This window comes from Sturnira hondurensis, unplaced genomic scaffold, assembly GCF_014824575.4.
Source record: "Sturnira hondurensis isolate 20B ecotype Veracruz unplaced genomic scaffold, ASM1482457v3 Scaffold0016462, whole genome shotgun sequence".
Lineage (NCBI taxonomy): Eukaryota > Metazoa > Chordata > Mammalia > Chiroptera > Phyllostomidae > Sturnira > Sturnira hondurensis.
In genome coordinates, this window is record NW_028089093.1 from 10,983,106 (window position 1) to 11,001,546 (window position 18,441).

At 34.9% G+C, this 18,441-nt stretch overlaps 1 protein-coding gene across 1 annotated transcript in view; it reads left to right on the plus strand.

Annotated features, from left to right (window-relative positions):
• The window catches only part of SEMA3C (semaphorin 3C), a 180,750-nt gene that overhangs the window by 151,716 nt on the left and 10,593 nt on the right, over positions 1-18,441 (plus strand). The window contains exons 13-15 of the mRNA XM_037066161.1: positions 2,948-3,036; positions 6,082-6,123; positions 9,454-9,611. Coding sequence (XP_036922056.1) covers positions 2,948-3,036; positions 6,082-6,123; positions 9,454-9,611 — 289 coding nt within the window. The remainder of the gene's footprint in view (positions 1-2,947; positions 3,037-6,081; positions 6,124-9,453; positions 9,612-18,441) is intronic.

Here is an 18,441-nt window from a genome sequence, read left to right on the forward strand (position 1 = left end):
AGAATAAAAATGGTTTATTTTGAGAGTATATCCAAGAAATGCCATTCTTACTTCCTCCAGAAGGAAAATATTTGATAACTACAATATTACCTTGAAATTAAAAGACACAGAGTTTTATAAATATTCTAAGATGCATATTTTTCAATGACTAACATTTTAGTGGGAACCCACCAGCTACTCACAAAACCATAAATTCTAAACTGTGAACTTTTTAATGCTGTGTGTATTTATCTATGTATACATACTTTTTATAGTATCTGACACACTGAAGGTGTTCAATGACTTCTTGTTGATTCAATCAGTGAAAATGGATGGAAGACAACCCAAGTGTACTTATTTACCTAGTAGTAAATGACACAGCCCATGGGTACCTCAAAAGCATTTTCTCTATAGAGAAGTGAAGAATATGTGACTATGTTTTGAAAAAAAAACTACAGGTTTCTCCTGGACTGCATTTTGAAAGAAACCATCCTATTAGAAAGTTCATTTTCAGAATTGTTACCAATACTTAAATTTACTTGCATTTTTGCAAGAGTTTCAAATAACTTCACATTCAATTTTACTTGGTAGAAAAATACAGCTTTTCCTTTAATGGTCTTAAAATAAAATGGAAATTTACTCATCATTACCAGCAAAATTTTTAAAAAATACTAAAATGGAAACAAGTAATAAAAAGGGGGCATTCTAGCTTTTATTGCAAATGAATAAAAACCAAGTTTTGCATTATCCTTTTATTAGGCCATTTTTATAGCTGCTCTCTTTGTAATATTTTATAAATGGCATGAATAAAGTATGTTGGGGTTCTTTCAGAAGAAATGATGATTTATGTAAAATTTTGCTCTCAGAGTAAGTTGGGACATTGGGTAAAAAATGGAGCCAGTTGTGTCATTTGAGAATAATTAATTATTTTCAGATTTGATAGTTTTATCTTTGGGACTCCCTGTAATCAAGATTCCCTTTCCTGTGGTTTTATTTGGGACTATGGTTAAAGAGTTTCTGCTCAGTCTCCACTCACGAAAGAGGTCATTGCTGTCATGAAGAACGGCAGTGATCCTTACAAGCTACAGCAGGGAACCATAAAACTCTGTTGTGACTTCTTTGTCTTCCAAAAAAGCATGGCCTTTATGATGAAATGACCTAAAACAAATATGTTTTTACACTCTTGTCCATCACATACACACAAAAAATAATCCTGCTCTGAGTGTTATAATTTCAAAGATTTCATTTTAGATTTTTTGGTATGTTCTATTCCCCCAGAAGTTTCCACTGCTCTCTGTGATGAACTGTTAAGGAAAACCGGGTAACACCTTCAGCGATATTCATTGGTTTTCTGTTGTGACATCTCTGCACAGCATCCTCAAATGTTTTTTCACTTCCAATATATACTTTTTGTTACTTATCTTCTAAGAAAATATTACAGATTGTTACCAGGGCTGATTCTAAGGAATCTAATCAGTGAAACAGAAAAAAATTAAAGTTTTTTTTTAAGATTTTAATTTTTATTTTTAGAGACGGGGAAGGGAGAGAGAAAGAGAGGGAGAGAGACATCAATGTGTGGTTGCCTCTCACATGGTTCCCACTGGGGACTTGACCTGCAACCCAGTCATGTACCCTGGCTGGGAATCGAACCAGCAACCCTTTGATTTGTAGCCCACACTAAATCCAATGAGCTGCACCAACCAGGGCATAAGTTAAGTTTTTAAGTTATACCTAGGGCCTGCAGAGTTTAGAATTATTTTTTATTTGAGTATGGCTTAAGAAGTGTAGTTTGAAACTTCTAAGATCAAGTGGTTCTAAGGTCAGATACTTTGTTTCCTCACAATATTGAAGGACTGTTCTGGAAAAATCCTTATCTTGTTCCTCTGTATATAAACATTTTTGTTATTAGTAGGTTTTAATTTTTTAGTTCATAAATTTTAGAATTTATTTTTTAAATTTATTTTAATTGTTGTTCAAGTACAGTTTTCTGTCATTTACTCCCATCCCAGCCCACTCCTCCTAGTTTTCCTCACCTCCCTCCTGTTTCCACCCCTTTTAGTTTTTGTCCATGTGTCCTTTATACTTGTTCCTGTAAACCCTCCCCCTTTTCAACCCTGAAAGTCCCTCCCCTCTCTCCTTATTTTGAGTCTTTCAGTTAAGTTCATGCAATTGAAACTGTAAACATGAAATGGGATCTTTTCTGGCAGAATATCTCTTGCCTGTGGAAAAGAAGATAATTTGAGATGAGATTCTGATATTTGTAGAGTTCATCACTAAATGATTCCTGGTTGTAAAGTCCTGTGCAACTCAGTTCAAGTTAACCCTTTTCATTGACATTTTGTTGACAGAATTTTAAAAGTGTTTCACTGTATGTGATAATTTACCTTTCCGAATTACAGATTCACAGGTACATGCTTATATGGTAAAAGAAAAATAACTTGATATTTATGGTGTATCTCATGAATTATTTTATTAGAATCATAGTTTGGAAGAAATGATAGTTGCTTAATGAAATCACTCAAATTTGCTTTAATCCCATATTGTGAATCTCAACTGGTTTCTTTTTTTTTTTTTTCAAGATTTTATTTATTTATTTATCTTTAGAGGGGAAGGAGAGAGGGAGAGAAACATCAATGTATGGCTGCCTTTCCTGCGTCCCCTGCTGGGAGTGGGCCTGCAGGGAACCGGCCTGCAACCCAGGCATGTGCCCTGACTGGGACTCAAACCGCGATCCTCTGGTTCGCAGGCCCGAGCTCAGTCCACTGAGCTACACCAGCCAGGGCTCAACTGGTTTCTTTTAAACCAAGCATATATATGATTCATAAAGTGGCATCCTCATATGCTTAGAAAATGTTTATGTGACATAAGGATAATATTTCAAATTCTAAGCCAGTAATTTCACATCTAAGTGTCTTTCTTCCCTTTAGAAAATGATTGTAACCTCTCATTGTTTCTTTCTCTGGTTCAGATCGGGGTACTGTGCAGAAGGTTGTGGTCCTTCCTACCAACAGCTCTGCCAGTGGGGAGCTCATTCTAGAGGAGTTGGAAGTTTTTAAGGTTTGAACATCTCTTAATTTCTGAAGATGCATGACCAAAAGAATTCTTTACTCGTACAGCCACTTTGGAGAAAAATAATATTTTATAAAAGATCAAATAAAGAATGTTATACATTTTGAGGAAACACCAGATAAGATGAGGCATATAGAACAAGTATTTATCTGAAATATTTTTATGCATTTCAAGCTATCTTAACATAAAAGGATTAGTTTTTTCAGCCATCATCACAACTTTAAGAATTTTGCTTGTCATTACTTTTTTTAAATGAGCACTTGTGGTCAAAGTCTAAAAGATTTGCCATGAAAGGGCTTTTCACATTTACTTTACAAACCACTGAAACCTAAATACTTTTATACTATTGATTGTTAGATAAACTTTCTCATATTTTTTAGCCAGGAATTTCAAGAAAACCTTTGTTTTCTTGTTTTATTGCTTTCAATTCAAATGCCACCCTAATTATGTAAAACAAATGTCATTGCTTTCTCATTCAAAATATATTCTCTCTGAACTTAAGATTTCACTGTATTATTCTTTCTGTCCTTCAATTGGTCACTTAAAAATAAATATGAAAACACAGCACCGCAAAAAAGGCACACAGGGAAGTCTGGTCCTGTAGGATCAGACCTGGTCAGGGTGGAATGCCTGTTCTTCGTATGTCTGTGAGCCTGGAAAGCAGACCAGCAGTGTCCTGCATGTCCTCTCCTTAAGGTGTGGGTCACGTGGTTCAAGTGAGCGCTTTTACCTGCATTTGAAAAAAATGGGTAAAAGCACAAAGGAGCTAATAGGATGAAGAAGAAACTTTGACGTGGAATCAGTCCTACTACATTCTGCTGTATCTAACTAAACCAAGTAAGAGGCATTGGCCCACGGACCAAAAGACTAGACTCAGCCTTTCACTGAGTAAAAGCATTATTTCAGAACTCAGAAACTGACTAGCGCTAGTCCTGTCAGTGCTTTGTTTAGGTTGGTGGACTCAGAATGTATTAACTTATTAATATGCATTCCCACAGCCATGAAAAATACTGAATTTATAAGCACTTAAGTGTTCAAGATTCAGTGCAGTTAGATTATGTTAATAAATTTTAAATTTATTAAAATTTAAAATATGTGAAAGAATATTTTCTAAAATGAATCAAATCAAATATAAAATGCAAGGAATTCTGGCACATTTCCCAATGTTACTAAATTTACAATTTTTAATGCTAGACTCATTTCATTAACTTTTTGTAATTAGTGCATTAAAATTACGCTGTTTCGAAAGTGGATGAGCAGATGCTCACTAAATGTTGACCATGTCCACTCAACTGCCTTTTCTGTGCCTTGCTTTGTAAAGAAATTGATTATTTCACTAGATTAACCATGATTAGATTAATGTGATTAACATTAACTAGATTAATGTGATTCACATTGTGTGTAAAATATACTTTTCTTATTTAATTCAATAGGAAAGACTGGGTAGCCAAAATAATATAAAGTACCTTATTCTAGACTTCTTTTGAAGATAGCAAAAATGCCGTATTGCGGCACTTCATTTTTAATTCTGAAATACCTTTTTTTTGGTACTCAGGAAATGTTAATTAAGTGAGTTTGACACAAACTCAAACACATATGTTATGGAAAGGCCCTAAAGAAACGTGAGTTCTTCTGATCATGTGCTAACTACTTATGGTCTGTTGTATGAGTTCTGTTGGTGTTATCATTCACAAAGAATAAACTTTCAGTGGAAAAATAGTCAGTCAAAACACATGTGGTGACATCCACCCCAGAGAGAGACTAAAAAAAATTTGAGCTTTCTTAGAGATGCGTGTGCCAGTGATTGATGTGGCTAAATTGAGAGATGCAGTTACCAAATACAGTTCCTGTCTTCAACATGGTGTTTGTGTCACATTTTCAGAGGTGAGGTAAAAATAATTGGGTGTATATGATGTACTGTGATGGGTATGTCAGGAAATGATGCATTTAAATTGAAAAAAAAAGTTCTTACTTAAGTGTCACACTGATATACTGCAGAAAACTCAATGTAACTTTAAAAAAAACAGGCACTTTGTGTTTTATACTGTGCAGAACCACAATCTCTCATTTTAATCCCCTGTTCAAAATATTTTCTGGAAGTATGTCCAGCTCTCCTAAGCTTAACTTGAATTGGAAGTGCAAATATAATATTAGATGTTGCCTAGGTGGATGTGATGTTCAACACTTTTTTGTATGCATGTGTAATTTCTAAGTGGTCAAAACTTGTTGCCACAGCGTGTTTATATGTATCACTATTTTATCTTTTAAATATAGAAACACACTCTCCAACAAATGAAATAGTTGTGGACATAGTTAATTTTGAGATGTTGCTTCTGCTTCAGTTAATTAAATAAAATTCCAAAGACCATCATCAGGTTACCACATCTAATTTTTAATCTTTAAAAGTAACTAATAATATTTAAGAAGTAAAGTTATGAATGGAGTGACTTTCAAAAAGGATTACTATTTCTGGAAAATTCTTTAGTTCTTAAACTGATTCACATTTATCCAAAAAGAACCCTAACATTATTACTTTGTCTGCAACAAAAAGGAATGAGCAAGTGTGGGTCAGGCTAATCCATCTTTCCAAAGCAACACTTGCAAGGTGGAGAGTAGTGCCTTCTGCGCTGTGCTGTGCTGCGCGGTAAGGTGGGTACCGTTTCACAGCCTCCCACCCACTACCCAGGTTCACTCCTGAGTTACTCATTGGTTTCAGTATTCCAAGAAGCACTTTTTTGATTCTCCCAAATTTTCATCATTTTCTAACAACTATATTGATACATGTGTTATAATTGCAACCTTTTTTTTAGTTTAGCATATATTTCTATAACAAACCACCCTTATTCCCAATAGTGGAACTATATTATAGACAAGTATTGCTGGACTTTGAAAATACATATGCATTGGAAGACAAATGCGTTAGAAAAGAAACGATTTCTTGAATTTCAAGAGAAAAGAGGAAATTTTTTGAATGTCAAATCCTCTTTAATGCTTACCTGAGCAACTAACATAATATTTTTCTACTTTTTCTAGAATCATGCTCCGATAACAACAATGAAAATTTCATCTAAAAAGGTAAAAGTCAACCTCATTTTTATTTCCTTTGAGTGTAAAAAGTTTACTACTATGAAAAATATATTTATAATGTCTGAATAATTAATTTTAGTATTAACTAATTACTACTGTTTATAAAATACCACAAAATCGCCTTCAATTTTTATGTAGAATTCATGAGCTATTAGTGCAGACAGAATAGGTTTATTTTTGTACAAAAAACTATCAGAGCAGAACATACATGGGTACAGCAGGATATCCTGATATTTTGTATGTTTTATATTCTCAAATACTACTGTGTGTGAAGCCAACCAAAATAAAAATAATCTTTCTGAAGAAAGAATTTAGCATAATGTTTGGGCTACTATAACATCACACACATTCTCAGGGGCTTGGAATGAGTAAGCGATCCTCTTTTGAGGTCTAGCTGCCAACACAGGCTTCAAATGCACATTTCTATCTTTTAGGGTTGTACGTGTCATTAAGTCTGAATGTTTCAAATTTAAGTTGTATCCAGGGTCAGCATTTGGGGAAGAAATGTTAGGCTATGATGATCAGGAATGTTTAATCTTTGTGCCTGCACATGCAAATACACAAAGGTCACAGAAAGGAAAATCCAGTTCCAGTCTCTACATGTGCAAAGTATGCAGCTCTCCACCCCGCAAAGATACCTCCAAACAAGCATTCTAAGAGTCAGAGTAACCTAATAAAAATGGAGTGGGTTTCAGTGTAGGGCTGGCATGCATTTGAAGCCCAACCTGACCATAAATTATGAACGAATCATTTAACTTCACTGAGCTAAGTTGCTGCCTCTGTAAGGTAATGCGTTTCTCACAAACAAATTAAATTATATAAATTGCCTAAAATAAAGTGGGTCTTTGTAGCTGCACTTGTAAGAGCCTAAGACTTATTTTTCTGGGAATAGAGAATAAAATTTTTATGTGTTAGCACAACTGATGACCTAACTTTAGTGTTCTTCACCATATTTGGTCTGCTACCTGATGAACAAGTAATCCACAGTCTGCCTCGTCCTATTTCTCACTTGATGTTTCTTATGAAGAAAAATAAAGAAGGTACAACCAAGCTAAAGATCTATTTGTAAAAACGTTTATATGGTGCATAATAAACATTTTTCCAAGTAACAAGAATCTATTTGTCATTTCCCCTAGTATCTTAGAAAGTGATCCTTAGTTTAAATTGTCTTTGAAGTCAGCAAGGAAGCCCTTTGTTTACAGTAGTTTAATGGGAAGAGAAAGTATTACGACAACATTCAAAATGAACACAAAGCCGTTTGTGTGGCATAGTAGTAGTTCAATGTACAATTACAGGGTTCAACTTGTAATTCCACTTGTGAACTTGTTCACAATCCATTCCAAAAATTCAATATTCAACACACACATACAAGAAAAACTGAATATTAAGTATCTTCAACATCTTAAAATGTAGAAAATTAAAAATGTTTCATTAAATCAGTTAGATAGAGGGCAGGAAGCTTACCTGATTTAGGGGGAATTCATTCATCCAACTGCATACTTTATTATTTTTACAGTATGAAAGAACTAAAAATTGCCAGTAGTATTTTTGAATATATTTAAATGTCATAAATTACATACTTTCCCTAGGGCTCAAACTATATTATTTTCTATTTTATACTCCTTTTTCTCTAATTTATTCTTGCATTCTATATTAAAGAAAATAATTTTATTAATAAAAAAGATAATTTCTAGAGTGAAACTATCTGTATCCTTTTTCTCAAATAAATCAGTTTCCTCAAAAAATTTTAATGAAGTTGATGCATTCACTATATTATTATTTTTAATTTATTTTTAGAGAGGGAGAAGGAGGAGAGAAACATCAATGTGTGGTTGCGTCTTGTGGTGCCCCCCTCTGGGCACCTGGCTAGCAATCCAGGCATGTGCCCTGACTGGGAATTGAACTGGCAACCTTTTGATTTCCAGGCCAGCACTCAATCTACTGAGCCATACCAGCCAAAACCATTCACTATATTATATCAGTGTACTCCATAAACACTATTTCAGATATTCCTAGAGAAATGATTATTGCCAAAATTGCCATTGTTTTCTTATGGTTTGAATGTCTCAACTGAGCCTTAACATTTTTCAGCTCAATTTCTGAAAGATTAACTGATATGAGTAAATAATTATTTTATGTTAGACATAGAGTGGGATGTGATTCAAATGATTTATTAGAATTGAAAATTCATAAATTGATGGTTAACTACTACTGTTATTTAACATTCATTGAGGTTTTAGGAGTCATAAGCAATTCCAAGCATTGTGGACTGGCGCTTACATTGAGTTCTTACCAAAGCTCTATAGGACAAGTGCTCTATTAACCCAGTTTTACCAAAGAGGAAGCTGGTATCGAGAAGTTACACAGCAATTTTATGATTGAGCCAGGATTTGAATCCCAAAAGTATTCCTCCAGAGCCTGCCATTGATTTAATTTTAAATAATATTCACATATATCTATGTCTATATCTAGATATATAGAGATGTATGTGCCCATGTGTGTGAATATGCATGTATTCAGGTTCTAGCTTAGAGATTTTATGCTTAGTTGAATTGTATATCAGTCCTTTGTAAAATATTCAGTGTCAGAAACATCCCCTTAACTCCTGAGAACCGTTTTAGGCTCAGCGAAAGGAACTGGAGAGTTTCATAAAACAAACTCCTGACATGGTACGAATGACAGAGGGTGAAATCTTTATTTATGACCAGGGGTGCTGAATAGCTCTGGATATACAGGAGGTTTAAGGCATATCCAAATATGAATACCGATATTCTCCTAAATAATTAAAAAATTCCTCTGATGAGAAATATGTCACTTTAAAAGGCACGGGAAAGGAATTTTAAACTTTATGTACTACTATCTACTTCTTTTTCTAAACTTAAAAGTGTCTTGTATTTTAGCCTTCACTTTTTCAAATTTACAATGTGATGGGTTGCCAGGCTTGAAGAATAAAAAAGCTGCCTTGTACTTTGTGAAGAGACAGCATTAAAAGAAAAAGGCAAACATCGTAATTTAAATCTGTAATATATTAGCTCAAATCTGAGAGAACAATGAATCCCAATGTCTAAAACACATTACCAGTCTACACAGTGCTCTGAGTTTTTTTCTTTAAACAGGAAAGTGGTAATGTTATAGGCATATTAACATAGGAAAATTCTGTTTATTTTGGCTTTGTACCCCTCTGGATTCTGCTTCTCATTTTTAGTCTACTTTCAAAATGAGTCCAAGGGTTTGTGGGCGCATATTATAATGTGTTCCTGCTGAAAGTCCTCTTTTAACTTTCACATCTGAAATAAATCACCGTCATTTTTCTAATAGCAACAGTTGTACGTGAGCTCCAATGAAGGGGTTTCCCAAGTGTCTCTGCATCGCTGCCACATCTACGGCACCGCCTGCGCTGACTGCTGTCTAGCAAGGGACCCTTACTGTGCCTGGGATGGCCATTCTTGCTCTAGGTTCTACCCAACAGGGAAGCGGTGAGTACGAACATTCAGCTGAAAAATCAAAATTGATGTCACCAGACAATTGGGGTGCACTTCCCAAGCAGCACCAAAACCAGCAGCTCTCTTTAGCACCGCATGTAGTCTCTGAATGAAAAAAGTACCAGTGCTTTATAACTTGAGATTCTGCGGGATATGTTAACTAGTGTGAGTACCTTGGAAATTTTTTTTACCTTTTTAAAACACATCTGTAACACAAACAACATTTATCTTTTTTTCACATTTCCTAATTTTAAGTCATTTTTGTTTTATATGTTTGATTGAGTATACCTTGAAATCCCACCTTCCCCGGGTTCCCCTGTGCCACTTAACTCTCTTGTCATCAGATGCTTGTGTTAATTTAGGCAAAAGGAACATTGTCTGGGGACAGGTACCCCGAATTGCCTTCAAAACCTTGACAACAGTTCTTTACCTTTTAGAGTGGTGACTGCATGGATGCTGATTAGATTAAGAGAGTGAGGCAGTCTGAAGCAGAGAGTCTTTTCTCCAACCAAGCAAAGGCTTAGTTAGGCAGGAAACTCTGGACCAATCTGCATCATTTAGAAGGGGGACCAGCAGAAGCGAAATTGACTGTAGGACAAAGAACGTGCAGAATTTAGGGTCACCAAGGTCACAGATAATTTCAGTCGTACCTTGACATGGTTCATGATGGATGACAGGACCAAAACCTACAAAATCAGCATCAACAGCAGATAGCCAATAGGACCAGCCATGAGCACCAGTGACCTTCCAAGTAAAATCATTGGGGTGATGTTGTATTGTAGTTCCATCATAGGTACACGCCTTTAAGGACGTTGACAGTTTAAACAACCCTTGCACTTACGCATATCAAAATTATTCTGATGCTTTTATCTGTCAGTTCAACATATTTCTATCATGGGACAATTATTTTCCAGACAATGTTCTAGAACTAGGTCTATCACTCTGGGAAAACAACAATGAAAACACAAATCTTGCACTGTGGGACAATAAAAAGGGAAGACAGACAATATACAAATAAGGACAACCTGTGGTATTTCAAAAAATGGGAAGGTCTATGAATTTTACAAGCGAAAGAAGGGAGATAAGGGGTGTGGAAAGCAGGGGGTTGCGATGTGAAATATGGATGGGCCCAGGCGGCCTCACTGAGGATGTGGTATTTGAACAAGGACTTGACTGTGAAGAGGATACCACCGTGGCATTGTTTGGGAGACTGGCGTTCCAAAGAAAGGGACCAGAAATCCTTAAAGCTGAATTGAAATAGAAAACTGCAGAGGATTTTTGAACATGTGAGCGATATTATTTGACTTTGATTTAGTAAGATCATCTAGTTGAGTTTGTCTGGGACTGCCGCCCTGAGGTAGGAAGGAGATGGGGGAGGGGAGAGAAGCTGCGGAACAGGCTACTCTGAAGATCCAGGCGAGATACGATGGTGATGATAGAGGTGGGGATGGCCAAAGGGGTCCTATTCTGGATAGGGCTCACAGACACTGCTGGTGTATTAAATGTTCAATGTTAGAGAACAAGAGGCCTCAAAAGTGAACCAAGTTCCCAGAACAAACCCCTGGAAATATGTAGATAAAATTTAATGAGAAAGAAAAGACTGTGGAGAGAGTAGGTTTGGAGGGAGAAAGTTAATGGTGCCTATGAGATGTTCAAGTAGAGATGTTGATTAAACACTTAGAAATATGAATCTGGAGAAGGGAGGAGTGGCCTGGGCCAGACAATTTGAAAGTCTTTTGTATTCAAAGTCATGAGATACAAAGAGGACCCCCATTCCTAAACCAGGAGTCTTTAGGATCTGTGTTCAATGGCCCATGTTCTTCCAAGTCATTTCGAGGATTAGTCATGAGGTCTGCGGCTTCTTTTGATTTTTTTACATATAATTTATTACCCTGGGGCCCTTTCTCTGCACTGTGCTGGAGTTCTGAACTTGGACAAAAGTGTGAGGGAAGAAAATTCCAAATGTACTGTCAAATTAAAAATGATTTTTGTCATTTTTTCGCTTTTATTGTGTTTTTTCCATTATCAGTTATCTCCCATACCCTCTTCCCACCTCACATCTTCCCTTCCATCACCACACCGTTGTTTGTGTCCATGAGTTCCTCTTCGTTATGCTCCATCCATCCACCCCACCCAAACACCCTTCCAAGGGCTGTCAGCCTGCTCTCTATCAATGAGTTTGTCTCTCTTTCACATGTTAGTTCAGTTTGTTCACTAGATTCCACATATGAATGAAATTTTATGGTACTTGTCTTTCTCTGACTGGCTTATTTCACTTAGCATGATGTTCTCCAGGTCCATTCATGCTGTCAAAAAGGGTAAAATTTTCTTCTATTTTACAGCCAAGTAGTGTTCCACTGTGTAAATGTACCATAGCCATTTTACTCACTCATCTACTAATGGGCCCTTGGCTGCTTCGAAATCTTGGCGATTGTAAATAACACCGCAGTGAAGATAGGGGTGTATATATTCTCCTGAATTAGTATTTCAGGTTTCTTCAGATAAATCCCAGAAGTGGAACCACTGAGTCATAAGGCAGTTCCATTTTTAATTTTTTGAGTTAACTTCACACTGCTTTCCACAGCAACTGCACCCATCTGCAGTGCACGAGGGTTCCCATTTCTCCACATCCTCTTCAGCATTTATTGTTTGCTGATTTATTGATGATAACTATTCTGTCAGGTGTGAGGTGCTATCTCATTGTAGCTTTAACTTGCATTTCTCTAATGACTAGTGATGTTGAACATCTTTGCATATGTCTATCTCTATGGCCATCTGTATGTCCTCTTTGAAGAAATGTCTGTTTAGGGCCTTTGTCCAATTTTTAATCAGATTGTTTGTTTGTCGTTGTTGTTTTGGAGCTGAATTTTTTAAGGACTTTGTAAATTTTGGATATTAACCCTTTATGAAATGTATTGGCAAATATGTTCTCCGATTTAGTGGTTTGTCTTTTGTTGATGGGTTTCCTTTGCTGTGCAAAAACTGTTTAGTTTGATGTATCCTATTTGTATATTTTTTTTATTTTATTTCCCTTGCCTGAGGAGATATATCAGAAAAGTATTACTAAAAACAATGTTGAAGATTTTACTGCCTATGTTTTTTATATGATTTTTTGGTTTCTTATCTAACATATAAGCCTTTAATCCATTTTGAATTTATTCTTGTATGTGGTGTAAGAAGTTGGTCTAGTTTCACTTTTCTTCATGCATGTGTCCAGTTTTCCCAAGACCATTTACTGAACAAACTATCTTTAGCCCAATGTATGTTTTTGCCTGTTTTGTCAAATATTAATTGACTATAAAGGCATGTGTTTATTTCTGGGCTCTCTATTTTGTTTCATTGATCTATATGTGTTTTTATGCCAGTACCATGCTGTTTTGACTACAATGACCTTGTAGTATAATTTGATATTAGGTAGCATGATTCCTCCAACTTTATTCTTCTTTCTCATTCAGTCACATTTTTTACTTCCAATTGTGACAGCAGTGATATTTCAAAATTATTTCCATAGCTGTTTATAAGGCAATAGATTTTTCTCGGTAAACCATTCTAAAATCTGGTATCTGTAAAATCTGGAATATAGTCTTCAATCTATTAAACGGATTTGGTGCTGAAAAAAGCTGAAGCCCTAGACTTTCTAAGAAATATGGGGACTATGAAGTGAAACTCACCATAGTCCTATAGGCATACCAGCCTTTTCTATAAAAGAATTGGAGATTAGCACTCCTTCCCTGTAAAGCTTTCAGACCTTGGCTTTGACCAACCAGCATTCTTATTTAACAAACAGGGAATAGTCCTCAAATAAAATTCTATATTATATGTAGACTCTCATTGCATATTTGAGATATACTTTACAAGTTTGTGTTAAAATATGAGTTTTCTCATTTGTTCTCATATTCTGCCACCTATTATAACCCCGGATACTCTTTTCAAGATGTGTACATGAACATGGATTCCACATTGTCATCCTAGTGTTGAAAATCATGATCTTAATCATGTTCTTGAAGTAATCAAAACCTGAAACTATCTTGCAGTTCTTAATATTATAGTATGGTACCTGGTATTAAACCCTGTATCATGGGTTGGCTGTTAGAACTAATAAATGAATTTAGTGAAGTTTCAAGATACAAAGTTATTATATAGAAACCTGTTGCATTCTTATACACCGATAACAAAGTATCAGAAAGAGAAATTAAGAAAACAGTCCCATTACAATTATATCAAAAAGACTAAAATACTTAGCAATAAATTAATCAACAAGGTGATAGACCTGCACATTGAAACTTATAAGACAATGATGAAAGTAATTGAGGTGACACAAATAAATAAATATACTTTGTGGTCATTGATTAGAAAATTAATGTTGTAAAAATGTCCATAGTACCTAAAGCAGGCTACAGATTCAATGCAATCCCCCTCAAAATTCCAATGGCATTTTTGCAGAAATAGAACAAACTGTCCCTAAAATTTGTATGGAACCACAAATGACTTCAAATAGCCAAAACAATCTAGAGAAAGAAGAACAAAACTGAAGGCATCACACTTTCTGACTTCAAACTATATTACAAAGCTATAGTAATCAAAACAGTATTGCACTGGCTTAGAACAGACACAGAAATAAATGGAATAGAATAGAGACCCCAGGAATAAACCTATATATATATATATATAGTAAACTATACATATATATAGTAAATTAATTTATGATTAAGGAGCCAAGAATATACTATGTGGAAAAGACAGTCTTTTCACTAAATAGTGTTAAGAAAATTGGACAGTCAAATACAAAAAAAATAAATCTGGACCACTGTCTTACACAAACACAAAAATTAACTCAAGATAAATTAAACACTTGAGTATAAGGCCTGAAACTATAAAACTCCTAGAAGAAAACATAAAACAATAAGATATTAGTCTCGGAAATGAGGGGAGGGGGTTTGTTCCTTACTTCAAATCAAGTCAACAAAAGCAAAAATAAGCAATTAGTTTTATATCAAACTATAAAGCTTCTTCACAAAAAATAAAAAGAGAAATCACCAACAAGGTTAAATGGCAGCCTACTGAATGGGAGAAAATATTTGCAAATCATTTATCTGACAAGGGACTAATATCCAAATACATAAAAATCTCATACAAGTCAACAGCAAAAATAAAAGACTTTATACAATTCAATTAAATAATGAGCAGATGATCCAGATAGACATTTTTCTAAGGAAGACATACAGGTGGCCAACAGGCACATGAAAAGATGCTCAACCTCAATCACTAACCATCAGGGAAATGCAGATCAAAACCACAATGACGTAACACCTGGTAGAATTGCTGTTATCAAAGAGATAAGAAATAGCAAATGTTAGCAAGGATGTGCAAAGAAAGGGAATCTTTGTGCACTGTTGGTGAGACTGTAAATTGGTACATTCACTATGGAGAACAGTACAGAGTTTTATCAAAAAAAGAGAATGGCTATATGATCAGCTATTCCACTTCTGGGTATTTTATTAAATAAAACAAAAGCATTAATTCAAAAAGCTCTATGCACCCTAATGTTTATTGCAGCATTTTTACAATGTTGATTTTGTATATAAAATATATATACAGTGGAATACTATTCAGCCATAAGAAAGTGAAATCTTGACATTTGTGAAAATAAAGATGGACCTTGAGGGCATTATGACAAGTGAAATAAGTCAGACAGAGTAAGGCAATTAGCATATGATCTCACTTATATGTGGAATTTTAAAAACAATAACCACAAACCAAGCTCAAATATATAGGTAATAGATTGACAGTTGCCAGAGGTGACAGTGGAGGGTGGGAGAACTGGGTGAAGGGGATCAAAAGGTACAAACTTCCAGTTAAAAAAGGGTTCATGTATGAGGATGAAATGCACAGCGTGGTGACCATAATTAAGAAATGCATGGTGTGTTAAGCCTAGTATGCAATACTGAATTGCATGTTTGAAAGTTGATAACAGTATAAATCTTAAAATTTGTCCTCACAAGAAAAAAATTGCAGCTATGGATGGTGACAAATGCTAACTAGGCCTATCTTGGTTGATTACATTTTCATATATATACATATTGAAAAATTATGTTGTCCACCCGAAACTTACATGTCAGTTATACCTCAGTAAAACAGTATAGACAAAAAATATATGTGTCATGGGTTAGAGAGTAGTAGCCATTTAAAGAGCTATCTTGGTGATATCTAGGAATTTTCTAATTATATGAGAAAGAGCCAAAAATATAATATACACAATATTCCTTGGTCTGCCAACTTATACTCATCTTTGGCTCATATTGGAAGTTTCATTAAAAATATCTATACTATTTAAATTCTCCAAATTATTTCCAATTTCAGTGAAAAGCAAAGCATGTTTGCTGAATGAGCTATTTACTGAGTTCTCACATATTTAGCATTTATTTTCTTTAGAGATTAAATAGTAATGATGAAAGGTGTTCATCTGGGGAATTTTCCGCCCTTATTTTTGTTAGTTGTGTTAACTTTCCTGGTGTTATTCTAACTGTACTGTCTATCTGGAACAATAGCACGTAGAGGAATTCGTATGAAATAAAGACAGATCCTTTGTGTGGGAAGAAGAGAAAGAGATTTACTAAACTATCAGTGGAGTCCATACTTTGACATAAAGTGGTTATATGTTATTGACTCAGTAGTATCTCTTTAAAAAAAGAGAACTTTTTAAAAAGAAATTATTAGTAAACAGTATAAACGTTTTCCTCTTTACCCACAAGTATTTTAAATATTTTGGCATTTATATCAACTATTGCAATTTAAACTCAAATGTTATTTATTCTGGGTCCAGATACATAGTTAGAAATTATATAGAAATTATATTTTAAGACAGGATAATCAGTTCAGTCTTCAAGTAAATATCTGTTTTCTATACAAGAAGAAAATGATTTCATTGTTTAGCCATAGGAATAAACTATAATGAAGGAAACATTGGCAGCTTGAGACAAATCCCAAATCCTGCATGAAATATAATACTGTATTATTCTGCCTACCAGCATGCTTTTGTGATACTGTATGAGTGCCTTACAGGGAATCTATACAGACAAAAGGCTCAGATGACAGCCTTTCTGATCTCATCATTTAAGCCAAGTCATAATAATGTTTTTTTCTTTTTGTATTTTAATGTCTGAAGGCTATGTGATACTGCGAATGTAGATTACCCAGCTTTCGGGTTCAAATACTGGAGTGAAGCATAACACACTGCTGATCATAGAAAAATAAATTTAACCATTGTGAGTGGCATTGCTTGTTTTGATGGCTGAAAATGGTCCATTCAGCCATAAGAACTATCACACAGTGCTTATATAATATACATGCACTTAGCTGGCTGATAGTAAATGATGCTATGACTTAAATAGATGAGGTCTGTTCAGAAGTTATCCAGCCATGTAATATAAAAAATAGACACATTTCTTAAAGAAGATGCAATATACAAGAAGCATTGTACAAAGGACAATGATGCCTCAGTCCCCTTCAAAGTAGGCACCTTGTTAACTCACACAGTTCTCCCAATCACCATCAGCTACTCTGGCTTTTTTTCCTGAAATCTCATCAATGGTTTGAAAACTCTTCCCCTTTACAAGTGATTTTAGTTTGGGGAAAAGCAAGAAGTCACAGGATGCCAAGTCTGCACTGTAGGGGGGCTGAGTCACCTGGGTGATTTGATGTTTTACAAAAAACTCTGTATGAGACATGATGCATGAGTGGGCACGTTGTCCTGATGAAGCTGCCACTCACCAGTTGTCCATAGTTGTGGCCTTCTGAATCATCCAAAGAGTTTTTGTGGAGGAATGTTCGAACTTAACACAAAATTTGCTGCAGATTCACTGCCCTACTTGCTCACTCATTTTGAATACATAGCCACACAGTATACATGATGTCTACCACTCCCACTGACTAGTACATTGAAGTCATCATTGTTCACCCATGCACATACCAGTCCATTCTCCTTGGCTGCCAGGTTACATCCATGTCATGCAAACTGTTCTCTTTATATTAACAATGGCTGGACTTTTTCCAGACAGACCTCATATAGCAAATGCAATTCAGTAAAAATCTGATATACAAGCCATTCTAGAGTTCAGCAATAATCATCTTTTCTGAGACAAGAGTGACTTATACTAGTTCGTTTCTTGTGTGGTTGTATAGAAATGTAAAATTGAATAAGGATCATGTCAGTTTTTAAAGAAAAGGCTAGTTAAATGACACAAAATTTTATACCTATATTTTCATAGATAGAATTGTATAACTCATTGAGTACATAAATTATCAACAACTTGCTCTAACCTTAAAGTGTTAATGGAACTTTTTTCCATTATCAATGACTTTGAGATTAGTTTTGCTTTGTAAACTTGATAATCCCTGTGTGATTTTAATGTTTCTGTTGTTCTTACTGAATATTTTAACTTATCTTCAAGGATACAAATATTGTGAGAGACTTAACAACTAACCCACTTAGGTTATATGCTCCTTCATATATGCTTCTCAGCACTGATAGCAAATGGTCAGTTTATACCTGTGTTCCCAACATTTAAAGAGAATTCCCTTCCTAGTCTCTCACAGCAATGTCCATACCCACAAGTTGTTCCTAAGAGAATGTCGGTTACTCTACTTTGATTTGTTGAACTATGTAATACAACTGAAACTAATATATGTAGCTAATACTAAGACTCAGGATATTAAATAATTAGTTTACAAGTAATCTAAAACTTTTATTTAAATAATGACCAACTTACAAGGAATGTAACTACATTTTTTAAATGCTTAAGCTAGTCATACATGACAACTAAAT